The 26,098-nt window shown below is 34.1% G+C and overlaps 1 protein-coding gene and 1 long non-coding RNA gene across 16 annotated transcripts in view; one reads left to right on the top strand and one right to left on the bottom strand.

Annotated features, from left to right (window-relative positions):
* The window catches only part of LOC147844337 (uncharacterized), a 528,347-nt gene that overhangs the window by 35,257 nt on the left and 466,992 nt on the right, over nucleotides 1-26,098 (bottom strand). The gene's annotated exons all lie outside the window — the stretch shown is intronic.
* The window catches only part of bdp1 (BDP1 general transcription factor IIIB subunit), a 37,041-nt gene that overhangs the window by 6,175 nt on the left and 4,768 nt on the right, over nucleotides 1-26,098 (top strand). The window contains exons 6-40 of one of the 15 annotated variants that reach the window (XR_015491535.1): nucleotides 1,049-1,156; nucleotides 1,443-1,573; nucleotides 1,677-1,771; nucleotides 1,875-1,929; nucleotides 2,629-2,760; nucleotides 2,854-3,069; nucleotides 3,194-3,400; nucleotides 5,152-5,322; nucleotides 5,414-5,489; nucleotides 5,592-5,778; nucleotides 5,915-5,988; nucleotides 6,078-6,239; nucleotides 6,334-6,583; nucleotides 7,774-7,813; nucleotides 8,326-8,468; nucleotides 8,568-8,784; nucleotides 9,274-9,404; nucleotides 9,520-9,568; nucleotides 11,280-11,439; nucleotides 11,533-11,639; nucleotides 11,710-11,934; nucleotides 17,123-17,216; nucleotides 17,340-17,439; nucleotides 17,537-17,612; nucleotides 17,938-18,124; nucleotides 18,213-18,394; nucleotides 18,498-18,570; nucleotides 18,649-18,965; nucleotides 19,050-19,244; nucleotides 20,622-20,724; nucleotides 21,069-21,303; nucleotides 21,385-21,628; nucleotides 23,745-23,820; nucleotides 24,687-25,045; nucleotides 25,980-26,073. Coding sequence is in view for 8 of the 15 variants with exons in the window: in XM_087253861.1 (XP_087109987.1) it covers nucleotides 1,049-1,156; nucleotides 1,443-1,573; nucleotides 1,677-1,771; nucleotides 1,875-1,929; nucleotides 2,629-2,760; nucleotides 2,854-3,069; nucleotides 3,194-3,400; nucleotides 5,152-5,322; nucleotides 5,414-5,489; nucleotides 5,592-5,778; nucleotides 5,915-5,988; nucleotides 6,078-6,239; nucleotides 6,334-6,583; nucleotides 7,774-7,813; nucleotides 8,326-8,468; nucleotides 8,568-8,784; nucleotides 9,274-9,404; nucleotides 9,520-9,568; nucleotides 11,238-11,439; nucleotides 11,533-11,639; nucleotides 11,710-11,934; nucleotides 17,123-17,231; nucleotides 17,340-17,439; nucleotides 17,537-17,612; nucleotides 17,938-18,124; nucleotides 18,213-18,408; nucleotides 18,498-18,570; nucleotides 18,649-18,965; nucleotides 19,050-19,244; nucleotides 20,622-20,724; nucleotides 21,069-21,303; nucleotides 21,385-21,628; nucleotides 23,745-23,820; nucleotides 24,687-25,045; nucleotides 25,980-26,073 (5,342 nt within the window). In the remaining 7 variants the exon portion in view is untranslated. Of the gene's footprint in view, nucleotides 1-1,048; nucleotides 1,157-1,442; nucleotides 1,574-1,676; nucleotides 1,772-1,874; nucleotides 1,930-2,628; nucleotides 2,761-2,853; nucleotides 3,070-3,193; nucleotides 3,401-5,151; nucleotides 5,323-5,413; nucleotides 5,490-5,591; nucleotides 5,779-5,914; nucleotides 5,989-6,077; nucleotides 6,240-6,333; nucleotides 6,584-7,773; nucleotides 7,814-8,325; nucleotides 8,469-8,567; nucleotides 8,785-9,273; nucleotides 9,405-9,519; nucleotides 9,569-11,237; nucleotides 11,440-11,532; nucleotides 11,640-11,709; nucleotides 11,935-17,122; nucleotides 17,232-17,339; nucleotides 17,440-17,536; nucleotides 17,613-17,937; nucleotides 18,125-18,212; nucleotides 18,409-18,497; nucleotides 18,571-18,648; nucleotides 18,966-19,049; nucleotides 19,245-20,621; nucleotides 20,725-21,068; nucleotides 21,304-21,384; nucleotides 21,629-23,744; nucleotides 23,821-24,686; nucleotides 25,046-25,979; nucleotides 26,074-26,098 lie in introns of all 15 variants that reach the window. The other 14 variants (XR_015491534.1, XR_015491533.1, XR_015491532.1 and 11 more) reach the window with 14 other exon arrangements.

Here is a 26,098-nt window from a genome sequence, read left to right as displayed (position 1 = left end):
GGGCAAAAGCTGAACTATTTTGAAACTTGACCGCCACATGTTTATAGGAACAGCTGATGGTGGCCATAGCAGCAGCAAACGACAAAGGACCGCAAACTCTTAAACTCATTTAAAGCTGTAAAGAAATCGGCACTCACCGCATTTTTAACGTGACTTTGGATGCGATATGAAAATATAAAGAGTTAACCAGATACAGTACAAGCCCTGTGGAGTGATTACAAGTAACAAAACACAATTAAATATGCATTTTGCAAGCTAGATAATACAAGGAGGCAACAATTTTAATCCTATGATCTGTGTACTGATAAAGTTCCTGTCAAGCTCTGACAAAGTCCATTACATGAATAGTCTATTCTGATCCTTTCTTTTACAAACGGCCAACGAATTCCCCTTTGTAAGTGTGTAGATTGCTGTAGCACTCTGGACAGGAATGAAAATCACAGGAACACAGCACAAGGATGGGGCTATAAAGCTTAGGTATTTTTGCAAAAATAAACTTCAACCACTGACTCTTCACAGTTTCATCTTTGGGTAGGAAAAATAACACTAAATGTCCTTCACACCAGAGCACAGCGTTTGTGCGACTTGATTCAACAGGGATCTGCTATAGTGTTTGTCTACTTATTTTTTCTTGCTACAGTGTTTGTGGCCAAGGGGTTAAATTTTCCCTGGTCTGTACACGCAACATATGGGCGGGGCTTAAGTTTTGTAACAATGCCACACCGACACAGCTAAAGATTTGCTTCCAATATGATTCATTTGAACCAATCTGAGTCTACTCTTATTGATTAATCAATAGTTTTAAACACGGGGCACTTTCAGATATAAGTTACTTCACTTACAGTAGAGCTGTTACTGTGTCATTTTCAAAAACCCATGACAGGGTCTCTTTAAATGTTTCTTTGTTGTTAAAAAGCTAGTTTATAAAACACGTTTGGTAAGGAACTCCCAGGGTTTGGGTAGATGTCCAACTTGTGTGTTAACATCATTGCATTCCAATATTTTGTCTTATATTTTGACTTTTAATTTCTCTCTCTCTCTTTCTCAGGGTGCAGAAATACATGGCAGACGAGGATGATGATGATGCAGATGATGATATGCTGGTTCCTAAAGTGAGGGTGGCAGAGGATGGCTCACTGATTTTGGATGAAGAAAGGTACAGTGGTCTTTCACCTTTGCATTCAAGTTTGATTTTTGCCAAAGTGGAATTCAAAGTTTGAAAAGGTCATGTGATTTAAGATGGCGTTTAAGGCCCTGGCATTCGCTTGCTGTTATGTGACCCACTGCTTCTTGAATAACGAAAGTTTATTGATACTTTCACTCTACATGCATTTTATGCAGGGTAACAAATGAAAAGATATGATTTAGCACACACAGTAACACATGACCTTTTGGGTTTTGTATAATGCAAAACATCAGTAAATTAATTTATTGCTGTTTAGTTTGACAGTGCGTGTTCAGAGGGCATCTGATACAGTTATCGACAATACAAATCTACTGTTTGAACGAGGCTCTACTACAACATACAGCAGTTTCAGGAAAAATTACCATGTGAAGAACTGGTCTGTCAGAGGTATGAATTCTGCACTGTACATCTGTTGGTTCATGATTGTAGGAACATGAGATTTGGAGACATAAGAATAAGAGCATCTTTTACGTTGTAATTTGCGTTACAGAGACGGATATGTTTTATCTGGCCATCAGTATGGTAGGAACAGACTTCAGCATGATGGCTCAGCTGCTGACTCACCGTAACAGAACAGAAATTAAGGTAGCACCTTCAAGCATACAGACAAAGAAAGTGTTTGGATATTTAGATTACATTTTACATTAGATTATTCTAATGCATAGTTTGTTTGTTTCCTTTTTGAAAGAGTAAATTTAAAAAGGAGGAGAAAGAGAACGCATGGCGAGTTGATAAAGCATTCAGTGAGTCTTTTGTAACTTTTTTTTACACTCTACTTGTCCTTGTCAGTCAATCTATTCATGCGTTCTTTTAAAGGAACAATCTTTTTGGTCAATCTGATTACAAGTGGAGAACACAGAAGGAAGTTAAAGTTGGAGAATACTTTCAAAGGAAGTTAAAGTTTTTAGCCACAGTTGCACTGCGGGTCTTGATTGCTAAATAGGATTTTTCTGATGACCTACTTGCAATTTTGTAAAAAGTATTGTTATCACAGAAAAAAGAAAAATAATTTTTTGCAGTTATACGCCTCATTTTCTGTTTAAATATGAGATTTAAGTACTGCATTTTAGTGACTTTTAAAGCAGTATGTTTTTTGCTGTATTCGGGTGACATCATAACCACACTTTTTAGTGTACTAAAACTATTTCCCAAAAATTTGCAAAAAAGAAAAAAAAAATGTAAATACTAATTTATTGAATCATATATGATCAAATATCTGTTAAAGTTTTAAAGCAAAAAAACGATGGTCCACTTCTGGTGCTTCACACCTGAAAGAGTCATGTGGTCATGGTTGGTGTCAAATTGAGTTAACAATTTACCACACTTGCTTTTTTAGTGACTTTTAAGGCTTGATTGACAGACAGCTTGTATGTACATCTGCTTGTCCTTTCATCAATTCATCAGTCTTTAAAGACTTTTGCTCTGACATTTCAATTATTCAGGAGAAAAGCGGCCATATGATGCAGAGTTTTTCAGCTTTCTGCTGAAGAGAATTTTGGCTAAAGACAAAGAAAAAGGCAAAGCCATAAAACTGGTTGTTAAGCCCAGTAAAACAAAAAAACCCAAAAGCAAAGGTAATGTGCTAATTGATTGTAGACTTCTAAGTGTAAAAGCATCAAAAACGAACACACTGCATTTTTTGACATTGTTATTTCCGTCTTTCGCAGGTGGCAAGAAAGCCAAAGAAATTGTTGAGGACTTCATGAGTGATAATGATTGTGATGAATTGTGCAGTGTGGACAGTGGCAGCTTTGATTTGGAAAAGGAGAATGAAGACTGCAGTAATTTGAAGGAAGCTGATGTGCAATCAGGCAAGAAGCGTAAAGGCAAAAAGGATAAGCAATGTGAGAAAACATCCAAGCCAAGGAAGACTTTAAAAAAAGGTGTTTATCTTCAAGTGTTGTATGTGATTGATGTTGTATGAATGTGTTTGAACATACATGTGATAATATATTGAATAACAAAAAAACAACAACTGGATGATCATTAAATCTATTTATATTTCAGGTGAATGCTCAATTGACGATGAAGATGAGTGTGTGGACAATGACTTGGTGGAAGTGGACCCTGTGGGCGCAGACAATGAAGATCAGTCATGCATGCCTGTATCAAAAAAGAAGCGCAAACGTTCAAAAAAGGATGACCAGGAGGAGCAGAAAGAAAAAGCAGATGCCAAAGAAAAACGCCAGAAAAAGAACAAAAAAACACTGAAAGGTTTGTTTGTTACTTTACTGGGCCCATGTTAAGTAATTAGAACCTTTTAAATGCTTTTAGTAAATGTGTATTAACCCTAAAAACATTCGCATAATTCTGGACTTTTAAGTGTGTATATATAAGCCAATCTACAATAATGTTCAGAAGTGTGGCTATATTACGACTCTTCTGCTCACCAAAGAGCCCTTTTTTTATTATATTTTTAAAATAATGTACCCTATGAAACTTTAGCTTCTATAATATATTGTAGTTTTAGGTGTAACATGATCTTTTAGAAATCGTGTTTTCAGGGTTTCCACGTGTCCTTTAAAAACCTGAAGATGTAGAGATGTTGTTTTCCAGTCATAGAAATGTCCTGGTAATTAATAGAAATTACCAAATGTTCTGGAAGTCATCATCATTATTTTTTTTTGTATTTTAGTGTTGTCATTTTTTTTTTAAATAACTTGCTGTCCATAAGCCTAGATATGGTAACAGCTGAGCTAGGCTGTGGCCTCTGCTGCCAATTACATATACATTAGGTTTTGACCCACTGAGGTTTCTCTAGCTCAGGGTTTTTTTTGTCATTTCTCACTTTTGAGGTAGGGCCTATCTGTCCCTAATTACTAAGCAAAATGGCAATAAACCAGGCCTTTGTTTAACTGTGCAAATTTATTATTAGGTTCTATAGGTTGATTTTTCTCTTCTTTGCTGTTGTCTTTTTGTTCCAAGTCACTAGCTATTTTATTGCAAACATTTATAGCTGCTACTTGGGTTGTGCAATATTGGGCAAAAAAGGTATCTAAATGTTTTTAATATTTTGTTGATAGCCATAATCAGACAATATTTTGCATGATTTAAAAATGTTTTCACTAGCCTTCACAATGTCAATAGGATTTTGATTAATTGAAACAATATATTGAAGCATATTAAAAACCGAAGCAGTAAAACAACAAAAATTACTGCTTTTTTCTACAGAGCAACAATCAATTTTTGTAATCAAAGTATGCAAACTTGAATAAAAAGAGCACAATAAAAACTCCAAGACAAGTATTATACATTTTTCCATGTTCCATAATTGTGGCTTCCAAGAATACAGCATTTAAATTAAATGACTTCTGTAGAATTCTGTTAAATTAAAAGCTTCAGAATTTGAAACACTTAAAATATATTTTACAAAATACTTTGTACATTTTAGGAAGCATTGTTTCACTAAGTTTATTTTTACCCAAGATAGTCTGTGTGCATTTTTCCTCTTATGTTTTTAAGCATATCCATGCTGTTTATAAACTCATTGTTTGGGAGAATACACTTAAATTGACAAAGTGTAACATGCAACACACAAATTGAAAGTGTAAAGTATATATTGTGCTGTGGCCAATACTGTAAATGCAGGAGATGGTTTAAGTTTAGTATTTTAATGCATTTTGAATGCATTAAACTTAAATGTTTATTATAACCATTAGCATAGCAAATGACTAAGAAGAAAAGAAAAACGGGCAAAATTAGATTACCCTCTGAACATGTTCAGCCTACTTCTAAGCTTTGAGATGGTGTTTCAAAGTGTGTGTTTTGAGTTTAAATTGCTACACTTTTTTTTTTAAATTTTTGAATTGAAAATTTGCTGAAAATGATTAATTTCATTAAAATAATAATTAACTTAATGAATTTAAATTACTAACTAAATACTAACTAACTAATTTTCAAAATTACTCACAACATTTCAACACTATTATACATTTTTAAAAATATTTCCCTTGTAAACTTAAAAGTTCAAAATGAAGAACATGCTGATGGAGAAAGCGAAGCAGTGAATGAGGAGCACAGTGAGGTGTCTACCATCCCAAATAAAAAACGGAAACGCTCTAAAAAGTCTGAAAAGGAAGATGAGGATCCCACCAAACAGAAACCGAAGACTAAAAAGAGCAAAACATCACCACAAGGTTGAGTTTGCTTGTTTTTTACTCAGTATAAAAATATACACTGAAAATGTATGTCTCCGTAGAATCAATCTGATTTTTGTCTTCTGCTCAGACTTAAGTGAATCTGAGCCAGGAGCTGAAGGAATTGAAATCTCAGCAGCAGCCACCAGTGCTGAAGGGGATCATGGGTATGCTTTTTTCCAATTTATTTTCTCAAGTACAAAATCTAAGATTATCTTTTGGCATTTCTCTAGTTACTCATCTTCATCCATTGTCATATAATATGCCAGGGAGATGCTCAATCAAGACAGCGCAGTTCAGAAAATTTCGAAAAGCTCTTCCAAACGTTCCAAGAAGCCTTTGCCCAAGTTGGTAAAAAGAAAATCCAAGAAATGTACTGAACCACAAGCAGCAGAAGAGATGGAAGATGCAGTAGAAGAGCCTGAAGATGAAAGCTGCACAGATGCTGGTAATAAGGTACTTAAACCCGCCAAAAGAGATCTAGCATGAAAACAAAATCCAGTACATGTCAGTAAACACAAGTTTGTTTTAGTAGTAATCACAGGAATGTTAATCATGAAGCACTATTTATAATTTGTGTCTTATACTGTAGTCCAGGATCATCCTCCTTGCTGAGGAGCAGCTCCAGAAGCAGCCAGTTGTTGTTTTGGAGAGAACTCCTCCACGGTAAATCATGCTTCATTCTTTCAGCACATTAATTGCCTCACAGTGATCTCTTGAATTACTCCCTAATAAAAAGGCTTCTAACATCACAGGTTAAAAGAGTCATACAACTCGACTGAAAGTCAAGACGGGTCACTGTTCTCTAAAAGCCCACAATGCTCTCCTGGAAGAAAGATGAGAGCAGAGAAGGTCAAGCGCAATCTGTCTGCTGCGGATGGTAGTCGTGAAGTCCACAGTTGTGAAGAGGATCATAGGTATGCAAAATAATTTAAAAAAAATTAGAGTATAATTTTTTTTCAGAAGTTTTCTAATTATAGATATGTTTTGATTTTCATTATCATGTGTCAGGGAGAATCTCAGTTTAGAGAGTGCAGCTCAGGAGGCGGCTTCTCAAAGCTTCCCCAGACGTTCTCCAAGTTGGCAGACGAGAGCAACAAAGGTCAAGCCCGATCTGGCTCCCTCAGAAAAAGAACAGATGGACCAGTCTAAGACTAGATCAGATTCATCAGCAGAGGACATAAGCAGCACTGCCATCCCTGATCAGATCGTCAGCCAAGACTCTGAAGTGATGGACGCTGATCAGTGCACGGAGGAGAAGGTATAACAGTCCACTGTTACTGCATTTTTCACATATGCAAACTTTGGTTATAAATTGCCTTCAGGGGATCATGGGTAGCACTTTATTATAAACAGTCCAATTTAGCATGTGACTCAGTCCAGAATTGTGGGTACATTTTAAGAGTTTTTCATTCATTTTCTTTAAACTGGATTAATATACAACAAATGTGTGATTTGCAGAAATCTTAATACATTAATGTAACACAAGATTAAATTCTTTGAATGGTTACATTGAAACATTTTATCTTCTCAGTAATTGTTGTTTAACTTGATGTTAAACTTTTTAAACCACTAACAAAATTGACATTTTCCAATATTTTGTGTTTTGGATTAAGATGCTAACCTCAAACCAGACACCATGTGGCATATCTAAAACATAAATGTATGTATATTCATCATATTATAGTTTTCAAAAAGTAAATGAGAAATTCACTGAAATATCACAGCAACAGATTTGACATAATTGATCTACTATTGGTGTATCCTAAATGTTCTGTACAAACGAGAGGAGAATAATGACATTACTCAATGCCCTCCAGAGTTCCCTTCCACAGGAAGTGACAGCACTTGGAGCAAGTCGCATGCTTTTTCTGTCAATGCTTTAAATATTGTCTAAGATTTCCATTTTATAACTGATGCAAAAGGGTTAATCCTTGGGACAGACACAAAACGTAATTTTATTTATCACGGAAAGTAAAGAAAATAGATATTTTGTGTTAATGTTTTTTAACTTGGTATGCACAAAAAAGATGCAAATTAGACTTGTTTATTTCATTATAATTGAAGCTAATTTTAAGATTTAGGAGGCAACGTCAAAAATGGGTATAGTGGGAGTCCAAGTTAATATTTGCATTGTTTTTGAGATGCTTGTTTTAAATGCTTGTTAGATATGATGCATGCTATTCAAAAGAGATTTTTTTATTCTTGATGGTTTATCCCGTAAATGCCAAATGTACCCTCAGTTCTACAATCACCTCTGTACATGCGTTTAGTATAATAATAAAACTGGTTAATAACTAAGAACTGCCCCTAACATGCCCCTAAACATGACCTTAACCCATGTAGTTGCCTTATTTGCTTAGTAGTACATAAACGCACACACATTAAAGTAAATTGCCAACAACTTATGCTGTGTAGGACACCCACTGTTTGTATTTATTTCATTTTTAGGAATATAATTTGCCGTCTGTGACTTCATCTGAAGCAATTGGTAAGTTTTTCATATGTAAATGTAAGCAGTGTCATTGTAATTACACAAATTGCACAGCACTACTGTCAATAATAATAACAGTAATTATTTATGAATTCCCTTATTTATAATAACCTTTTATGAATTAAAAATAAGGCTTTTCTACATATATATTTTAAATGTTATTCATTTTTACAGTGGCATACGTACATTATCTGCAGTCATTTGATATTTTAGTGGAAACTGACAGACTTTATACAGGATACTTCTCAGTTGCTCAGTTGTATTTTGCCTTGTGTCACCACTTTAGTGTTCCTTGCTAAATGCAAGTTTTCTTTAGCCTTTTTGTGTTTTATTACAGAGCCTGAACCTTTAAATGATAATGTATAGTATGTGAATGCAAATAGATGATATTTTTCAACACATCATCTCTGAGCTCTTTATCCAATCTCAGGCCTTCGGATGATTGCTGTTTTACTGCAAAATATGCTGTTTGAAAATGTGTGTAATGCTACTTTTAATATACATTGAAGGTCAGACATTTCTGAAAAAAGCAGTTGTGTCTGTGTCTCATGAAGAAGTACAGCATTACCTCAGGGTTCAAGCCCAAAACACAGCCGAGGAATCAACAGCATCTGAAAGTCTGCAGGACACAACACCTGACAGATGCCATCAGGTCAGTGCTTGAGTTCATCCTGTATGTGTGTGATCGGTCATTGTGTGTGAAATTAACAAATAGTGATCAGTTAACAGTGAATGTTTATGTGATTAACAGGTGGAAGAGAATAGAGAGGGTTTTAAGGAGCAGGGGTCTTCTAGTGTTACTGTCTCTCAAGAAGCAGAGATGAAAGAGTCACCCACTTCCTCAGTTTCTGCCCAACAGAGCATTACTGCAACAAGGAGAAGGGTTTTGAAGCCCACACCAAGGCTCAGTCGGGAAGCACAGTCCAGCCGCAGACCTCTAAATGTACAGACTATAGAATCGAGTCAAAGTAAGCCTCGAGTGTGTGTGTGTGTGTGTGTGTGTGTGTGTAAACCTTGAGTTTAATGGGTGGTCAATCAGCGATATTTCAAAGCTCAATTGTGTTTATAATTTTTTACATATTTTAGTTTCATTCAACACTGCTATAACCATAAAAAGGGCCTGTTTACCTCCTGTTTGTATGAAGCTTCTCACACAGAAATATGCACCCAGTGTGTTTTGATTGGCTAATCATTATGTACATTTTAGGATTTGGTGATATCACAAATCCAAAACTAGCCATTTTTGTAGGCTTTATAAGCCAACTTTCCTAAAAAAAAATCTTAAAGCAAAGTTCAAAGGAAATGAAGATGTTGTTCATGCTGAAATATTGTAAAGTAAAAAAAGGACCTTTTGTAAAGCTGCTTTGAAACAGTAATTGTGAAAAGCACTATATAAATTAACTTAAATTGATTTGAAAGCTGCATTTAGCTTTCTTTATTGGGCTCATGTCTTCCAGATACCTCATCTTTAAAAGAGCAAGTGAACCTCACACCGAATGAAAACATTGAGGAAGAGCACAGGGACAGTCCTGAAGAAGAGGACACACATAGTGTTTCTCCACAAGAGAACAGCCCTCATGATGTTCAGGTGAATGAGTATGCCTCATGACTGGAGTGTGCGATCTCTATTGATGTTATTGAAAAGACACACTTATTTAAAAAAAAAAAAATTCCTTTTCAATGTCTTTTTTTTGTATGTCCAGGATGATCTCAGATCCACAGCTGATGATTCTCCTTCCACATCATCAGTTGGTAAGTAAAAGCATTTTTGCTTTTTTTTTTATTTTTAATTTTTTTTATTGCTATATAGTTAACCCTTAACAACTGGGCTTCTCAAAGTCTTGATCCAAAGGTCCAAATCTGAATTCTCATCATCAATGGTCAGGAAAAACTGATTATAACAAAACTTGTTTTTAATAGACATGCACATAAACTAATCAACATTTAAAATAAAAAGTAACTTTTTTTCATTAAAAAAATACATTAATAAGTGCAATAGTGTCAAAGCGACTAGTGGTAAGTGTCTGCAGTTTATATGAACAAAAGCAATAAAAAAGACAGATCAGACTAATGTAAACTGTGTATTTCATCAGCTCCCTAAACCTTTGATTCATAGTTTCATTTGACATTTCTACTTCAAAAATCCAACTCTCAATCTCATTACAAATCAAACAGAATATTTTTGTGCTGATAAGAGTTTTGTCTCCATCCAAATAATCTTTTCTGAAAACATCCTCACACATTCAGACAGTCACTGTGTTAAAGATTGCAGCAAACATCATACGCTGACTAAATATCATGACATCAGAATTACACAGGAAGACTTTTGAATGTCACCTCTGGGTCATTGCCGAAAAGACATTTAAAAAACAAACAAAATTGCAAGTTAACATTCTTTTATCAAAGAGGATAGTAGATCCACACCTTAATAATTGCTCTGGAAATATGAAATTGAGGTGGGTCCAAATTAAGTTCTCCCTGGCTACAGTTTTGCTTTCCAGTTAAGTCCCATTTTTATTAAAGCAGTTAATGCATACCTAAAAATGCATACCTAAAAACAATGAAGATAATTTTATACATGATTTAGCTTTCTTTTATTAATTTTGCTTTAAGAAAAAGTTTAATGTTTGTACACTTCACATTAACTAATTGTTATTTCTTTTTTTTTTTAATGTTAAAATTAGACAAGTTAAAAACAATTGTTTGTTTGTTTACTTGTCCATTCTGCTTGGCACAGACAGGAAATTTGTCTTTAACACTGGTGACATAAATACAACCATAAAACAATTACATAATAGTAACACACTACAAGACAACCACATACATTTAAAAACTTAAACTATCTTAGCCCAATACATATAACTACAGATCATTCTCAGCATCCACCTAATTCACATCAAAGATTGATAACAACTTAGGACAACAACCACAATTGGGACAAATGCCTTTTTATAAGCATTTCTACAGGCTCTGGAAATTTGAAACCCATGTCCTGATGGTAACATTTTAAAAGCTGAGTGAAGGGGAAGTGTATTATCACAACTGCTGTTTTTTATTTTATTTTATATATATATAAGGAGTCAAATAAAATCTGAAGTGAATTTTTGTAACCAGTTATTATATTTGCTTGGTTGATAATTTAATTTCTTTTTTTTTTTGTTTCAGTGTTGTGTTACCAAACCATGAGACAATATTATATGTGAGAATACTCCCAATAAATGATCTATATGCTATGTTTAAATTCTGTGTACTAACATTAAAACTTCTCAACTTTAAAAGTATTGTTCATTATTATAGTGTAGTAAACAGAAGTTAGTTTGTTTTTTTAAATATCACCACTATAAATATAATGTCTTTCTTCCGTAAAGCTGGTTTTGTTGACATCAGAAACCGATAACTAAGTCATCAACTTTGTTTGCAGAAATCCCCGAAACAGTTGACAAACCTATGGCTTGTAATACAGATGTACCTGAAAGAAAAACAGAGCTTGCTGCATCTCCAGCCCCGATTTCCGAGATTGAAGATCAAATCAGGGATCAAGAGGAACAGGATTCAGAGTTTGAGATCACAGAGAGCACGATCAATGAGATAATGACAGAGATAAAAAGGATTATTCCAGTCAGGTGTGCACAAAAAATTTATTAAATCTAAATGGCAACGTTTGAGTGGAATAGTAATTTAACCACAGTCTTGTTTTTCCATTGTTATCTGTGCAGCTTTTCTGGTGATGAAACACACTGTCAGATTGCAAAGCCCACTTCCAGCATAGAATGTGAACCTCAGGTCTCTGTGAGCCCTCAACATACCTCAGAGCCTAATGAAGGTAAGATTTGCATTGTTCATTAATGTCATTATTTTAGAGCCAGTAACTGAGATGTGACATCGTCTTTTAGATTCTGCCAAGAAGCCAGATCATCAGAGCCCTTCGATAGCCCAGCACTGTGATTTAGATCAAGGCATAGAGCCTTTCTCTGGAGAAGATAAGCCTGTGTCATCTGTAGTGGATTTGCGGGAATGTAAACAGGATGTGGATCTTCTGTGTCCTGTCCCATTGCTTAACTCAACACAAACACCAGTCCCTGTGGTCAGTGCTGGCACAGAAATCAAACAACAGAATAGTGGGTCTTATGCTTCCTGCTCCTTTTCTTTGATAGGGTTTCATTGTTTTTATATTCATTGTTAATTTTGATTTAAAGGATTAGTTCACCTAAAAATATAAATTATGTTAATAATTACTCACCCTAATGTTGTTTAAATCCCCCAATACCTTTGTTCATCTTCCGACTGCGAATTAAGATATTTTTGTTGAAATCTGAGAGCTCACCGATTCTGTATGGACAGCAGTGATGGGAATAATGGCACTATTACTAAACAGCGTTTCTTTTTTCAGTATTGAGCAGTCAATTGAATTACTGTTTCCATCATTATAACACCTTTACAGTTACTGATAATAAAATATTTGCATTACTTATAATTGAGAACACTGAAGCGGTTTTCATGCAAGCAGCATCTCTCAGCTATATGGCCTGAGGTGCGCAAGTATTTGGGGCTGGGGCGGGACACATAACCAGCCAAATATAATGATTGGTGTACATGAACATGAATGTGGTGTAACTGAGAACGTGATAATTGGCTTAGATAGAGTACATTTCAGAGGCAGAGTTGGGCGGATGTTCTCACACATAGACAGTCGCAATAGGACCAGGAGTCAGAATGATGGCAAATCCAACAAGTTCAAATGTAACGTTTGCAAACTGGAAATATAAGCACTAATTTTCCCTGATTGAGGTGAAAGGGAAGAATGTTTATGTGTTGTGCAACTTGTGCCCAGGAAAAAAAAGTCTTTCGGCGGAAGTAATTCTAATCTAATGAAGCACCTTATGTCATCGCATGCTACCACAAAATTGTTGAGCTCTGCTACCAAAGGAGGAGACAAAGCCACGACGTCAGAGCAAATAAAACTTCATTTTTCTTTGCTGAAAACACTTATTATTTTGTTTAATTCTGTCTGTGTAATATCTAGATATATATTTGAGGACATACTGCTGTTGTCTCTCAAATTGTCCCGAAACAACATTAAAACTGTGTAGATTAGTGGACAATGTTTTGTTTATTTTAAGTAATGCAGTAGTTACTTTTTCTGGTAATTAGTTACTTTTGTAATTATGTAACTCGATTACTAACTATTTGTGAGAAGTAACTATAACTAATTACTTTTTTTAAAGGAACGTGCCACTGATATACAGCCAATGGTCCTAACTCAAAGTCCAAATCCCCAAAAAAAGTTGTCAAAACATTCCATGTGACATAAGTAGTTCAACTGTCATCACGTAAAGCTCCAAGAACATTTTTTGCACCAATTTTTATTATTTTTTTAATGCTCAAAATTGTACTTTGAGCTATTTGTGATTACAGTTGAAACCAGAGGTGGGACCAAGTCATTGTTTGGCAAGTCACAAGTAAGTCTCAATTCATTGCCCTCAAGTCCCGAGTCAAGTCCCGAGTCAAGACAGGCAAGTCCCGAGTCAAGTCCCAAGTCAAAGGCAACAAGTCTCAAGTCAAGTCCAAAGTCCTATAGTTTGATTTTCGAGTCTTTTCGAGTCTTTTTAACAGAAAAATAAAATTTAAACAGATTATGTATGGCTGTAAGATCTGTATTTATTAAACAAACCTGTTTTTAATGAAAGAACATTGCTTAGATATATAAAGATACAAATGTAATTTTCTGAAAAAGTGCTAAACAATGCTGCGTCTCGTCTACACAGCCTATTGCACAAAAATGAGTTCCACCAAAAAAAAGAGTCCATTTTGCTTCACATCACACAGAAATTGCAGGTCTACTGCTGTCTAGTTCATTAAGTTTAGTTGTGCTATGTTATGTCTTCAGTGATCAACTTGTGATTAACTAAAACTACATAAACAACCTCAATGAGGCAGCAGTAGACCAACAACTCCTGTATGCTGCAAAGTAAAATTGAGTGAACTTGGTTTTTTGTTAATTGAATCTCGTGTGTGCTAAAGAGATGGAGATGCAAATCTGTCTAGCAGCAATGTAAAATGGTAGCACATATTCTAAATGAAGTAGGCTACTTCATACAAACAATAACGTTGTTTTCTTCACATAACGTTGAAGAGCTTTGCTCTCTACCTTGTGTGATGCTCGTGCACCGATTTCTTCTGTGGACAAAACTGCTTGTGAGCTCTCAAATATACGCTGCTCACGCGCAAATTTTCTCGCTCTCAAATATGCACTGCTAATGCACACATTTTCCTGCGCGCTCTCAGAAAATATATATAGAATTTGTGTCTTGTGTTTCCTCTTCCTTTTGTGCTTTTTGATATGATTTATATTGAGGCACTATTTATTAACAATAACCAAAATACTAAAATAGACTTACATATTCAATTTTTTATCTAATAAACCATAACATTTTGGCTGTATGTTATATGATGAGATATTTCCAGTTTCAAACACTTAAAGACACAGAGAATGTAGTAAAACTACACTCTGTATTTTATTTTATCAGTTCACTATTCTTAATACTACAGTATGCTGAAGCATTCATTAACAACTTGTAAATAATACTAGGCTTAAACATAGGCAGTATACCTAACTCTCAAAAACACTAGTATTTATTATAGAATTTACCTTAACCTCATAGTTTTTCATGTATTGTTGCTAAATAGTGTAGCAATATATAAACCATATCAACATTCTGGAATAATCAATTTACCAGGAGGATCTCTGGAGAGCAAAAGCAGGAAAATTATGAAGCGCCAGTGTGGACAAAACTCAAGCAAACGCAGAGAGACTGAATACGCGCGTGAGAGACCAGCAAATCAGATTGAAGTACCTGCCGACTAGTGAAAGTAATGTCAGAGCCAATCAGATTTTTCTTTCTTTTCATAAAGAACGGGGTTCGAATCCCACTTAGGCACTTGTAAACAATCATTTTAGAACATTTTGTCAAAAATCCCTACTGAAAAAAACAGCTTAAACCAGCCTAGGCTGGTTGGCTGGTTTTAGAGGGGTTTTGGCCATTTCCAGGCTGGTTTCCAGCCATTTCCAGCCTGATCTTAGCTGGTCAGGCTGGGAGATGACCAGCTAAAACCAGCTATGTCCAGCTTAAACCAGGCTGGTCAAGCTGGTTTTAGCTGGATTTTGCTGGTCAGTTTCCAGCCTGACCAGCTAAGACCAGGCTGGAAATGGCTGGAAACCAGCCTGGAAATGACCAAAACCCCTCTAAAACCAGCCTGGTCGACCAGCTAAAACCAGCTTACCAGCCTAGGCTGGTTTAAGCTGGATTTTTCTGCAGGGATATTGTTATGTTTAACCATTTATTAGAGCCACAAAGTATCTAAAACTTGTTTTCATGTTTGAATAGCCAATAAATGTGCTAAATAATTTAAAATAGAAATACCCACAGTGAAACAGTTATATAAATTTAAATATTAGTTTAAATACATTCATAGTGGTTTTAAATATATTTTAATATGTAAAGTAGAGAAGTTCACATTCAACAAACTGAATAAAACAAGTCTTTGTTTTTAGTTTATTTAAAAACAATTAAAAATGGAGTAATTCAACTCACAATTAAATGATCTCATTTAGTGATGGAATAACAAAGGTAAAACTTTAATTGAATGATCAGTCAAGTGTTTCCAAATGAAATCTGTTAAAATAAGAGTCCTACAAAACAGGAACAAAGACACCCATGAAACAAAATGTGATTGTTAATTGTATTTTTTATTAGATGGTTGGTTTTAAGTACTTTAAAAATAGTAGATAAGCCTTAAATATAGAGGGGGAAATACAGAAAAACAAACAAACAGAAATTCAACAATATATATGCATTACATTACAATCTCACAATAAAAATTTAATTAAAAACCATATAGAGGAATAAAATATTGCTAAGAGGCATAACATCAACAATAATACAAATACATTTAAGGTTTTAAATACTAAATAAAATTAATAGTATTAATCCAAAATATGAAAAATGTAACACTTTACAATAAGGTTGTATTAATTAATCAAGTTTATGCATGTACTAATGTGAACAAACAATGCAGTGCAGTTCATTACAGTTTTCATTATTTTATGCTTTAATTAATGGAAATAAAATTATTAGTTAATTCTTGTTAACTCACAGTGCATTAACATTAATGTTAACAAGCATAACTTTAAATTGTAATAATGCAATAGTAAATGTTAAACTATAATTAATAAAGGTTTAGAAGTATAGTTCATTATTAGTTCATGTTAGTACATAGATTAACTAAAGAAACCTTATTGCAAAATGTCACCAGAAAATAACAAAAAACTTTTTCTTTTTTTTTTACAGTTTTAATAGCTTTAAAAATAAATTATATATCTAGTTATTATGGGCAAAACACAAAGATAAAACATAATATGCGCATTGACACAAACGACCAAGTGCAAAAACATAAATTACAGCCATGTTCATTCATAATTATATGATATAAATGACGAGAGGGTAAATTTGGTTTAAAAAAAAAGTTCATTGACTTATACACAACAGTAAAACAATGCTTTTGCACAACAGTAACACATTGCGAGTAGTAAAGTCTCTTACCTTTGACAGATGTTGTAAATCCGCTGAATAAAACAAAAGGAGCAGATCGCGGATGTGTTTATTTCACTCTCCGAGTCAGAATGAAAATGGCATCTTCAAATTTCCCGCTGGTGCAAAAACACGGAAGTGCGCCACAAAGCGCTAGTGGTCGAAAGTATGCGTGCATGCTCTCTGTCACACACGCACACACACGCAGAGATAGAGCGTTCTGTGTCAACATACTTTTTATCTTTGGGCTTTTTATAGAAAATAGCAAGTCTTTACAAGTCAATAGGCGCAAGTCCAAGTGAAAGTCCGAGTCATTTATGTTCAAGTCCAAGTCGAGTTGCAAGTCTTTTCATATTTTGTCAAGTCAAGTCTGAAGTCATCAAATTCATGACTCGAGTCTGACTCGAGTCCAAGTCACATGACTCGAGTCCACACCTCTGGTTGAAACCATTAAAGTAACATGAAATGTTTGTTTTTTGTTTATTTTCTGGGCTATAATTTAGTCAGGACCATTGTGTATTGAGTAAGTGAGCTTACAGATTTCATATAAAATATCTTAATTTGTGTTCTGAAGATGAACAAAGGTATCAGGGATTGAAACAACAGGAGGGTGAGTAATTAATAAAATAAAGAAAAATTTTGGGTGAATTAATCCTCTAATAAAAAAATCACATGTCTTTAATTCTCTTCATTTAATTTTATTTTATTTTTCTTGTAGACCCAGCTTTTAGTGATGCTTCATTGGTACCATTAAAACCACAGAGTATGGATTCATCTTTTTCTGATCATCTCACCCAACATACCAGCAACTTGTACGATACTGATGCGTATGTCTAATGTTTGTTGTTGATGTTGTTTTTTGGAGCAGTTTTAATTGATAGTTAGTAATGTGTGAGGTTGTCAGATGGATAAAATATGATTTAATTTTGCTTTAGGTTGATGTTTAGTGTGCCTGCAGCTGAAAACATCCAAATACCAGATAAGCAGGATTCAGCAAAACAAGACTGCACTGAAGAGCAATCGTCAGTTTCTGAGGTAAAGTGTCTTGTCAGAATTCAACACTGTGTACATTCTGTATTCACTGTTCATTGAATGAAAGAACGCCTTTTAACTGATTAGTGTTTTCTGGCAGAACTGGAGTGTCCCTCTCGATGGGGATTCAAAAGCTGAAATCTCAATCTCATCTGGAGTGGAAACAGGTGCATCTGGTAATGAATACCAAGCCACTGTATAATATCTACTGCAGTATTGTGAATGATTTGTGCTGTGATGATTTGTACTGTTTCTTATTTCTTATTATTATCTATGCTTAAAGTTCTACTGCTTATGTTTTTTGTGGAATCTACTGATTATTTGATGCATTTATTTTCAATAGAAATTCTTTGTTATATTAAAAATGTCTTTTTATTGTCACATTTAATAATTTTTATGCATCTGTTGAACATGAATGTTAATTTGTGTTTTTTTTTTTAATGGTCTTTTCTCAATCTTCTAAATAGTAGTGTTGTTTTACACATTTTTTTCTCCTCACAGATTACCAGGCAGAGGAGCCCACCTTTATTTTGACTCTGTATGAGATTCCAACCTCTGAGCTGTTTAGTGAGGGAATCAGCGGGGAGCAGGACACACTGCCCTATGAACTACAGCCTGCACAAGTCCACACACCCTCACGGTTGAAAGGCAATTCACAAACTCCTTCCTTCACAGAAGAGCCTTCCAGGTACATTTCTCTTTACTTTTATTAAATACATTTTTACACAAAGTCATGGTCATTCATTACATTCCTTCTTGATTACCTTGTTTTGTAGTGCATCTCTGCACATGGCATCAGAAGAGCCAGAGAAACCACGTGAAAGTGTTTCTTGTGAGGATGATCCCCTGGTTTGTCTTTCAAAGTATCCAGAAAATGCCAGTACACAATTGATATCCACACAGGAAAGCAGTTATGATGGTGTGAACTCTTTAATTTGTCCATCTGAGATGCTCTCCTGTAATTCTACCATGGTATGAAGTGTAGCAAGTGTGCAGTTTGAAGATTGTTCATATTTTGTTGCGCTTTTAGGAAATTAAAGTGTCTTCCTCTCTGGTTATAGCTTACAGATGTGCCAAATTTGGATGAGACCACAGCAAAAGCATCAGAAACAAAAGCTCCTGCTCAGAGGAGAAGTAGGACTTTTTTTTAAACTTTGTCGTATCAGTTACAATGAAAAGATGCTAAAATTCTCTGTAATCTTTCTGTCAAAGGCAAGATAAAGATCAAGCCAAAACTGAAGCCATGTTTGAAAGCTGGACCTTCAAGAAATGTCCAGTTGGACCCTGCAAGCAGTCAGAGTCCACCGTCATCTCATGCCAAAGCTGAAACTGAGAGCGAGTCCAAACAGAAAACATCTGCACAAGAAACTATTGATCCTAAAATCCACTCAGACCCTGAAGACAGTGAGCTGGGAGCCCATTCTGGACGTGACGGTGTAGTTTCAGTAGCCACTGTGCCAGTTTCTGAAGAGATGACAGTTGAGCATCCTCTTCAAATAGAAGTTGACCAGATGGACCAAGTCTTTCCAGTGAGTCAGACTGATTTTGTCCATACAAGTCATCATTTATTATATATTTATATAAATGATCTATTAATGCAGGTTTCTTTTCAGGTGCACAGTACAGTCATGGACGTGTCCAAGGATAAAAGGGATTATGGTTGTGAGGGTGTTTCACACATGGTGCTGGCTGACACCTTCATGCTCTCTTCAGGAGAAATAGATAGTGTTTTAAATGTGTTGGAAAGCCCCAATAATAGTGAGCTTCAAGAAGAGAGAGAGAAAGTTGTCCTTGAAGTTTATGACCAGGTAAGTGTTTATTTTTTTTGGTAAACACTATTTTGATGGTCCACTTGAGTATTAGTAGACTGTCTGCTTAAAAAGACATATAACTGACTATAAGAAACTTTGCAAGTACATGTCAACCATCACAGTATCCCTACCCCAACCTAACAGTCTACTTAATAATCTATTGATAATTCAACCAATCCTTTTTTTCAGCGTTTTTTTTTTTTTTAATCACAATTTAAAATTTTAGTCCTTATGCATAGTGATGCACAATATATTGGTGGCTATATCAGTTGTTAAATGTTTTTTATTATCATTATGGGCGATTTAACAAATTAATTATAAGCCAATAAAACTGGTGGATTATTTCTGCTGGTTGATCTAATTGGATTGCCATCAGAACTACATAGGGAGTTATGACTCTACATAGTACATGCTGCTCCATCTGAATGCACATGCTACAATTTTTGAATTTGTATCATATAAAACATTACAAATCTTATCTAATTCATGCACTCATTTCTTTGTGGGTTTTAATTGTATATTTAATATTGAAATGTTTTTGCCTTGAAAATAGTCATTGCTGACATGGCATTAAATAAAATATTTCTATGATTAGGCTTGTCACGATATGTGAAAACGCATATTCTAAATAAATAATATTAAATGTTAACATAAAAGTGCAAGGTATAAGGTAACAGAGGCTGCGATATCTACTACAGATCTTTTTCATTTGTCAGACACTCACATAAAAATATACTATAGCAATTTATATTGAAAACTACAGTGTTTTTAACTATACTAAAACTGACACTTCAAGTATAGATCACGATGTTGCACAATCAGCTAAAATATTGCTAGAATTGGCTTTAATGTATGGCTGATATCATCATAAATAGATGATATAATCATTGATAAAATGATTGAGGTCATGAGCATGTGTTTGTGCAATAAATCTATATATTTATTATTGTGACAGGCCTATATATGTTATAAATGCACAAGCAGGAGGTTTTCTAGAACTGTGTTTACTGACAAAATGCACACAAAAAAATGCAAGAGACTGTTTCACATTCTCTTATAGCGACACATGCACAAATTGCACCAGCACTTGACATTTGCGGACATTTTACGGACCTGTGTGCATTTTTACTTAACCTTATTTGTAATTGCCAGTTGATTCAAAGAGAACCTTGTTTAAAAGCTGTGTTTCTGTGTACGATGTATCAGGAATGTAAACTGACAAGGCTTTGAAACAACATGTGTTTTAGTTGCTGGAGTAACCAAAGTGTGAGCTGTAAATGTAAAGGGGTGGGACAAAGAAAAAAGAGTGTAGAATAGCATTTCATTTGCATATAATAAGACAAACAACTTGTGATTCTGTATTTGTGTCCACAGAAGGAAACAAGGGGAGATATCACTGGAAAGCAGGATAGTTGCCTAAAGACATCAAGTGTGCTGCCATCAACATTTCAAGAGCAGTCTAAGCCCTTTAGCAGATGTACTGCATTTTCAACAGTCTTTTTATAACTTTTATTGGTGTAGTTCAGCTAAAAATAAAAACTGCAATGTATATTAGCATTCCCAAAAGGCTTTCTATTTGGAAAAAAAATCCTGTATATTTTTATATTTTTTCATTATTTTTGTCCATGCATTGAAAGTTTTATTAACTGAAGCTTTGATGCTTGAAGAGATAGCAAAACTAAATTGATCTTTTTAATCTGACATGACACAATCACTTATTTTGATGAACACATCAGTTAGGTTGTATTACATAAATATTAATTAAAGAATAGACTATGGCATTTATAGTAATATTTGGGTTATAATATTTTTTTCTTCAAGGCAAACTAACATCTCCTACTGAGGACATGTCAAGTCAAGAGCAGTCTGATATTGGGTTTAATGATCCAGCCACAGCTCAAATCATTTCACCAGAACCTCTAATTAAAGAAGAATTAGAAGAGAGAACGGAGCAAGAAGAAGATGTGTCTGAGGAAGAATTAGATGCAAGGCCTGCCTTGATGACTTTGTCTACACAGGATCTTACGTCATTCACATCTGAAAAATCATTAGCATGGTATGACATGGCTTTTTTTAAGTTGTCATTTACTATGTATATTGATATTATGGACTAATTTTCATTTTAATTCTGTCACAGCAGCGATTCACCATCTGTGGAAATGAAAAAAGAGGGAGGTTCTCTTGATGTGACGCACATAGTGTTGTCTGATATATTTGTGCCGGTTTCTAATGAAACACAAGATGATGTTAATATGGAGAGAGGATGTTCTGTCCAAAGCGTCAACCAGATGGGTGAAGAGGAGAGACGATCATATGAGAGAGTTTGTCATGTGGTGCTGACTGATATATTGAGAAGCCCTCGATTGACAGAAAGACCTCAGGTTAATTTTATAACTGACATAACTTATAGGATTTTTTTTTTTAACCCCAAATTAAAAATTTGGAAATTATTTACTCATGCTTCACAAACCTCAGTGCATCCCACAGGTTTAAAATATACTTTCAGCCAAACTTAAATACATCTTATCCCCATGACACATAATTGGTTAACTACATGTGACAAAAAAAAATGAAAATAATCTATGAAACAAAAAAGGTTTAAGTTGCTTTATTGGCATGCCATTTAGTACAGTATCACTAAAGCATTTTAATAAAAATTTGCATTAAATAATAATTAGAATAGAATGTGTAGATTATTTAAATAAGGCAAATGAGTTGATTGACCATTTCTTATAGTGTACATATTTTTTTGCAGTCAGTGTGGATGTCATTTCGAATACATATTAAATTGTTGTTGAATAGTTTAGATTAAATAATCTATTATTTATTTTTTCTCTCAGTCTTGCGGCTGTGCATGCTGTCAGCTGTGAAGCCAAACGAAAAGTAGTCTTTGATAAAAGAGTAATGCAAAAATGCATACAATTAACAACACCTTTAGAAATTGAAAGCAAACGTCAAATCCTGGAGATTTAGAAACACCGGCCTAAAGCATTTTCAAGCCCCAAAAAGGCGTATCTCAGTGGATCTCTGCAAAACATGCAAGACTATCTGGGGAAGTGTTGTTGGCATTTCTCACGCACACACAATGAGCAGTACAAAATGTGTATCTTGGGTGGGTAGAAAAAGGATGATAATATTGGTTTAAAAAAAAAACTGTCATAAAATATATTCTTGGGCAGCCATTAATATACCTGGGCAGCCCAGCCAAGTAAAGTCTGTGTGGGAAGCACTGAACCTGTTTCTTTCAACCAGTAACTGTTGACGTCATATCAGAAAAGAAAACAAATGACTTCTAACAAAATCACTTATTTTGTGTTCAATGGAAAAAAGAAACTGAAAGGTTTGGAACCACTTGAGTTTTCATATTTGTTTAAATTATTATACATTTAATGATTTTGGTGGATATTTAACTATACATTTCATTGTTTTCATATTCAACTATTTTACCTGACAAAAATTAATTTAAAGATTATATTTAATGTAATCTTTATGTAAAGATGTGTGAGCACTGTGAAATTTAGGAGATAAACCAGAAATCAGAAATAAAAAATAAATAAAAAAACATTTATCGATAAATTATTTTATTAGTGGGGCGATTATCAAAACATTAACAACAGTAATTATCAGGTCCCAGTTTTTCCAAAAAAAAATTCTCTGTATCAGATTGGTCCAGATATGGAAATCCCATGTTCTGCTATTTAGGATAAACTGATCAATCTTACTTTTATGACAATTTTTTAAACGAACATTGGGTTGGATCACTGTCCAAATACCAAATTTCAGTATTACCAAATCCTGTTTACCAGAGCCTTAAATGAAACCAACAGTGTAGCCTACTTTACTGGCTTAGTAAAGAACAACAGGGAGGCAAAATACTTGTTACCACAAACAGCCATTGTTTGTTTTTATAGTAAGAAACAGAAATACTACAATCAACAAACATTTATCATTTTTTAGTTTGTTCTAATACAATACTGCTTTGATATTGTTTTGTTGTTGTTTACCATATTTCATTAGATGTTTTTAACAATTTTTTACATTTCAACTGAATACACCCTTCTGATGGGATCAGGATAATCCTGTTTTTTTATTATTTTTATTTTTTTTTATCAAATAGATCCAAATTCAGATAAACCAAATGGCAGGTTTGAGCTAAATCGAATGTTCGATTGGATTACATGGTCTGATCTTTATTTAAAATCCCTTTGTTACTTTTGAAAACTTATTTCAAAATACCACTGGATTACTTTTGAAAAACTGGTCCCTGCTCATACCATCGCTAGTTAAACAGTATGTGTAGTAGAATTTAGTGCAATCCAGCAGACAGTATAAAAATTGCTTTTAAAAATGACTTTAAATATTACTTTTTTATTAAGAGTTATAGTTTATTTATCATTAGGATCCATAAATTCTAAATATCGTGCATGTGAATGTTGCTCAGCATCACTAAATGTGTCTAAATGACTAAATGTAAAAACTTCTGTTTAAATTCTACAGATGAGAGAGGAGGCACAGTCATCACATGCTGAATCGTCAGTATCACCCAAGAGGAACAGGCCTGTTCAGGGAAAAGGTGGTGGAAATACTATTGATATAATGTCTTTTCCCAACTTATTGCACACATTTACTAAATTTAACATACAGTATTAGTGTTTCTATTATGTCATTTTTGACACAATTGGATGTAATGCAAATGCATTGTCCAATGCAATTTAAAAAAAGCAAAGAGCAAATTTCTTAGTCCCTTTATCAATCTGGGGTCGCCACAGCGGAATCAACCGCCATCTTATCCAGCATTTGTTTTACGCAGCAGATGCCCTTTGAGCAACCCATCTCTGGGAAACCCATACACACTCAGTTGCACACATACATACACTATGGACAATTTAGCCTACCCAATTCTGTACCACATGTCTTTGGACTGTGGGGGAAACCGGAGCACCCAGAGAAAACCCACGCAAACGCAGGGAGAACATGCAAACTCCACACAGATACACCAACTGACCCAGCCGAGGCTCGAACCAGCAACCTTCTTGCTGTAAGGCGACAGCACTACCTACTGCGCCACTGCGTCGCCTAATCTATTGTTCTCTAACACATTGAAGCTTTTTATTCCAGATTAGCTTTAATGATAAGTGGTTACTAAATGACAAGTGCAATAATTATCCAACGGGAAGCTCTTACCTGTTTGCTTGGTTAAATCCAGATGTTTAGTTTCTTTGAGAGGCAATGTGTATCTTAAGCCATAAATAAATAATGTTTGCCTTTTTATTAGGAGTGACGAAATTAAAAAAATAATTAACCTTTTGTATTTTTTTGTATAACCATAATTTTTTTTACTGAGCTAAAATGTCTGTGACCATAGTTATTTAGATAATGCAGAGAGGTTGGTTGGATTTGCTTCTAACTTCATGCTTTCAATCTCTCTTGGATTTCAAGGCACACAGTGTTCAAAACCTACATTATCAAAAAGGATAGACGATCCTTCAGAAACTGACCTCATTCCACCCAGCTCTGCACAGAGCTCTCTGGCTGCACCTCAACAGTCTCTGGACCATCAAGCAGAGGAATGGACCTTTAAAAGCAATATGTTGCCCATAGACTCAGATGAGATTGAGAACTGGTGTGAAGGAGTTTCCCACATGTTGCTGTCAGATGCATTTGTGCCTGTTTCTGAAGAGAATGAGGAGAACAACACAAACCTAAAAATGTTTGACTCGAGCAGTCCTCATGACAATGAGGAATTTGCTCAAAGTCCATCAATAAGGAGGAAGACACCTTCAGTGATATCAGATAATGTAAGCTATTTCAGGAAGCATTTAACAGCAGTTTATCGTAATAGATTTTGTATTGGTAAATCTCCAGAAGACTTGTCCAGATGTTGATATACCCCCAAACATTCTGAAAGGAAAAACATGTTGCATGATAAAAGTGGTGTGCTCTCTTATATTGGGAGTTTTGGCAACATGATAGTTAATATTAGAATTGAAGAATTATACTTCTAATTCTCATAGTCATAATGTAATTATTACTTTTATGTAACATTATTTTTTATAGTCATAAACCTATGTTATATATATATATATATATATATATATATATATATATATATATATATGTATATATATATATATATATATATATATATATATATATATATATATATATATATATATATATATATATATATATATATATATATATATATATATGTATGTATATATATATATATATATATATATATATATATATATATATATATATATATATATATATATATATATACATATATATATATATATACATATATATATATATATATATATATATACATATATATACATATATATACATATATATATATATATATATATATATATATATATATATACATATATATATATATATATATATATATACATATATATACATGCATACATACATACATGCATACATACATACATACATACATACATAAATGTATATATTATACTGTTTATAAATAGTATATGCCATTACAATGAAAGCTAATAAGACCTTAAAATGGTAAAGGCTTCATTAGTAGAATTTCTCTATGCCAAAGTACCACCATATTTTCTGTAAAACAACACTCATCTTAATACTGTATATGTTTATTATTTTGTAGAGTATACTGTCACCTGCACTGTTTTTGAGAATCACCTAAATTAACTTTTAAACAAGGTGCAAATGACTACAAAATCTGTTTTATAGACGCCTCCAATAGACTCTACCACTGAAATACCAGAGATTGGGGTCTCAAAAGAGAGTCTGCCTGCATCACAAGCCAAAGAATCACCAACAACAAGTGAGTTGTTCTTCTTCATACAATA

The sequence above is a fragment of the Danio rerio genome, chromosome 5 (assembly GCF_052040795.2).
Source record: "Danio rerio strain M-AB ecotype USA chromosome 5, GRCz13ab, whole genome shotgun sequence".
Classification (NCBI taxonomy): domain Eukaryota; kingdom Metazoa; phylum Chordata; class Actinopteri; order Cypriniformes; family Danionidae; genus Danio; species Danio rerio.
Note: the sequence above shows the minus strand (reverse complement) of the source record. Positions and strands in the feature narration are given on the sequence as shown.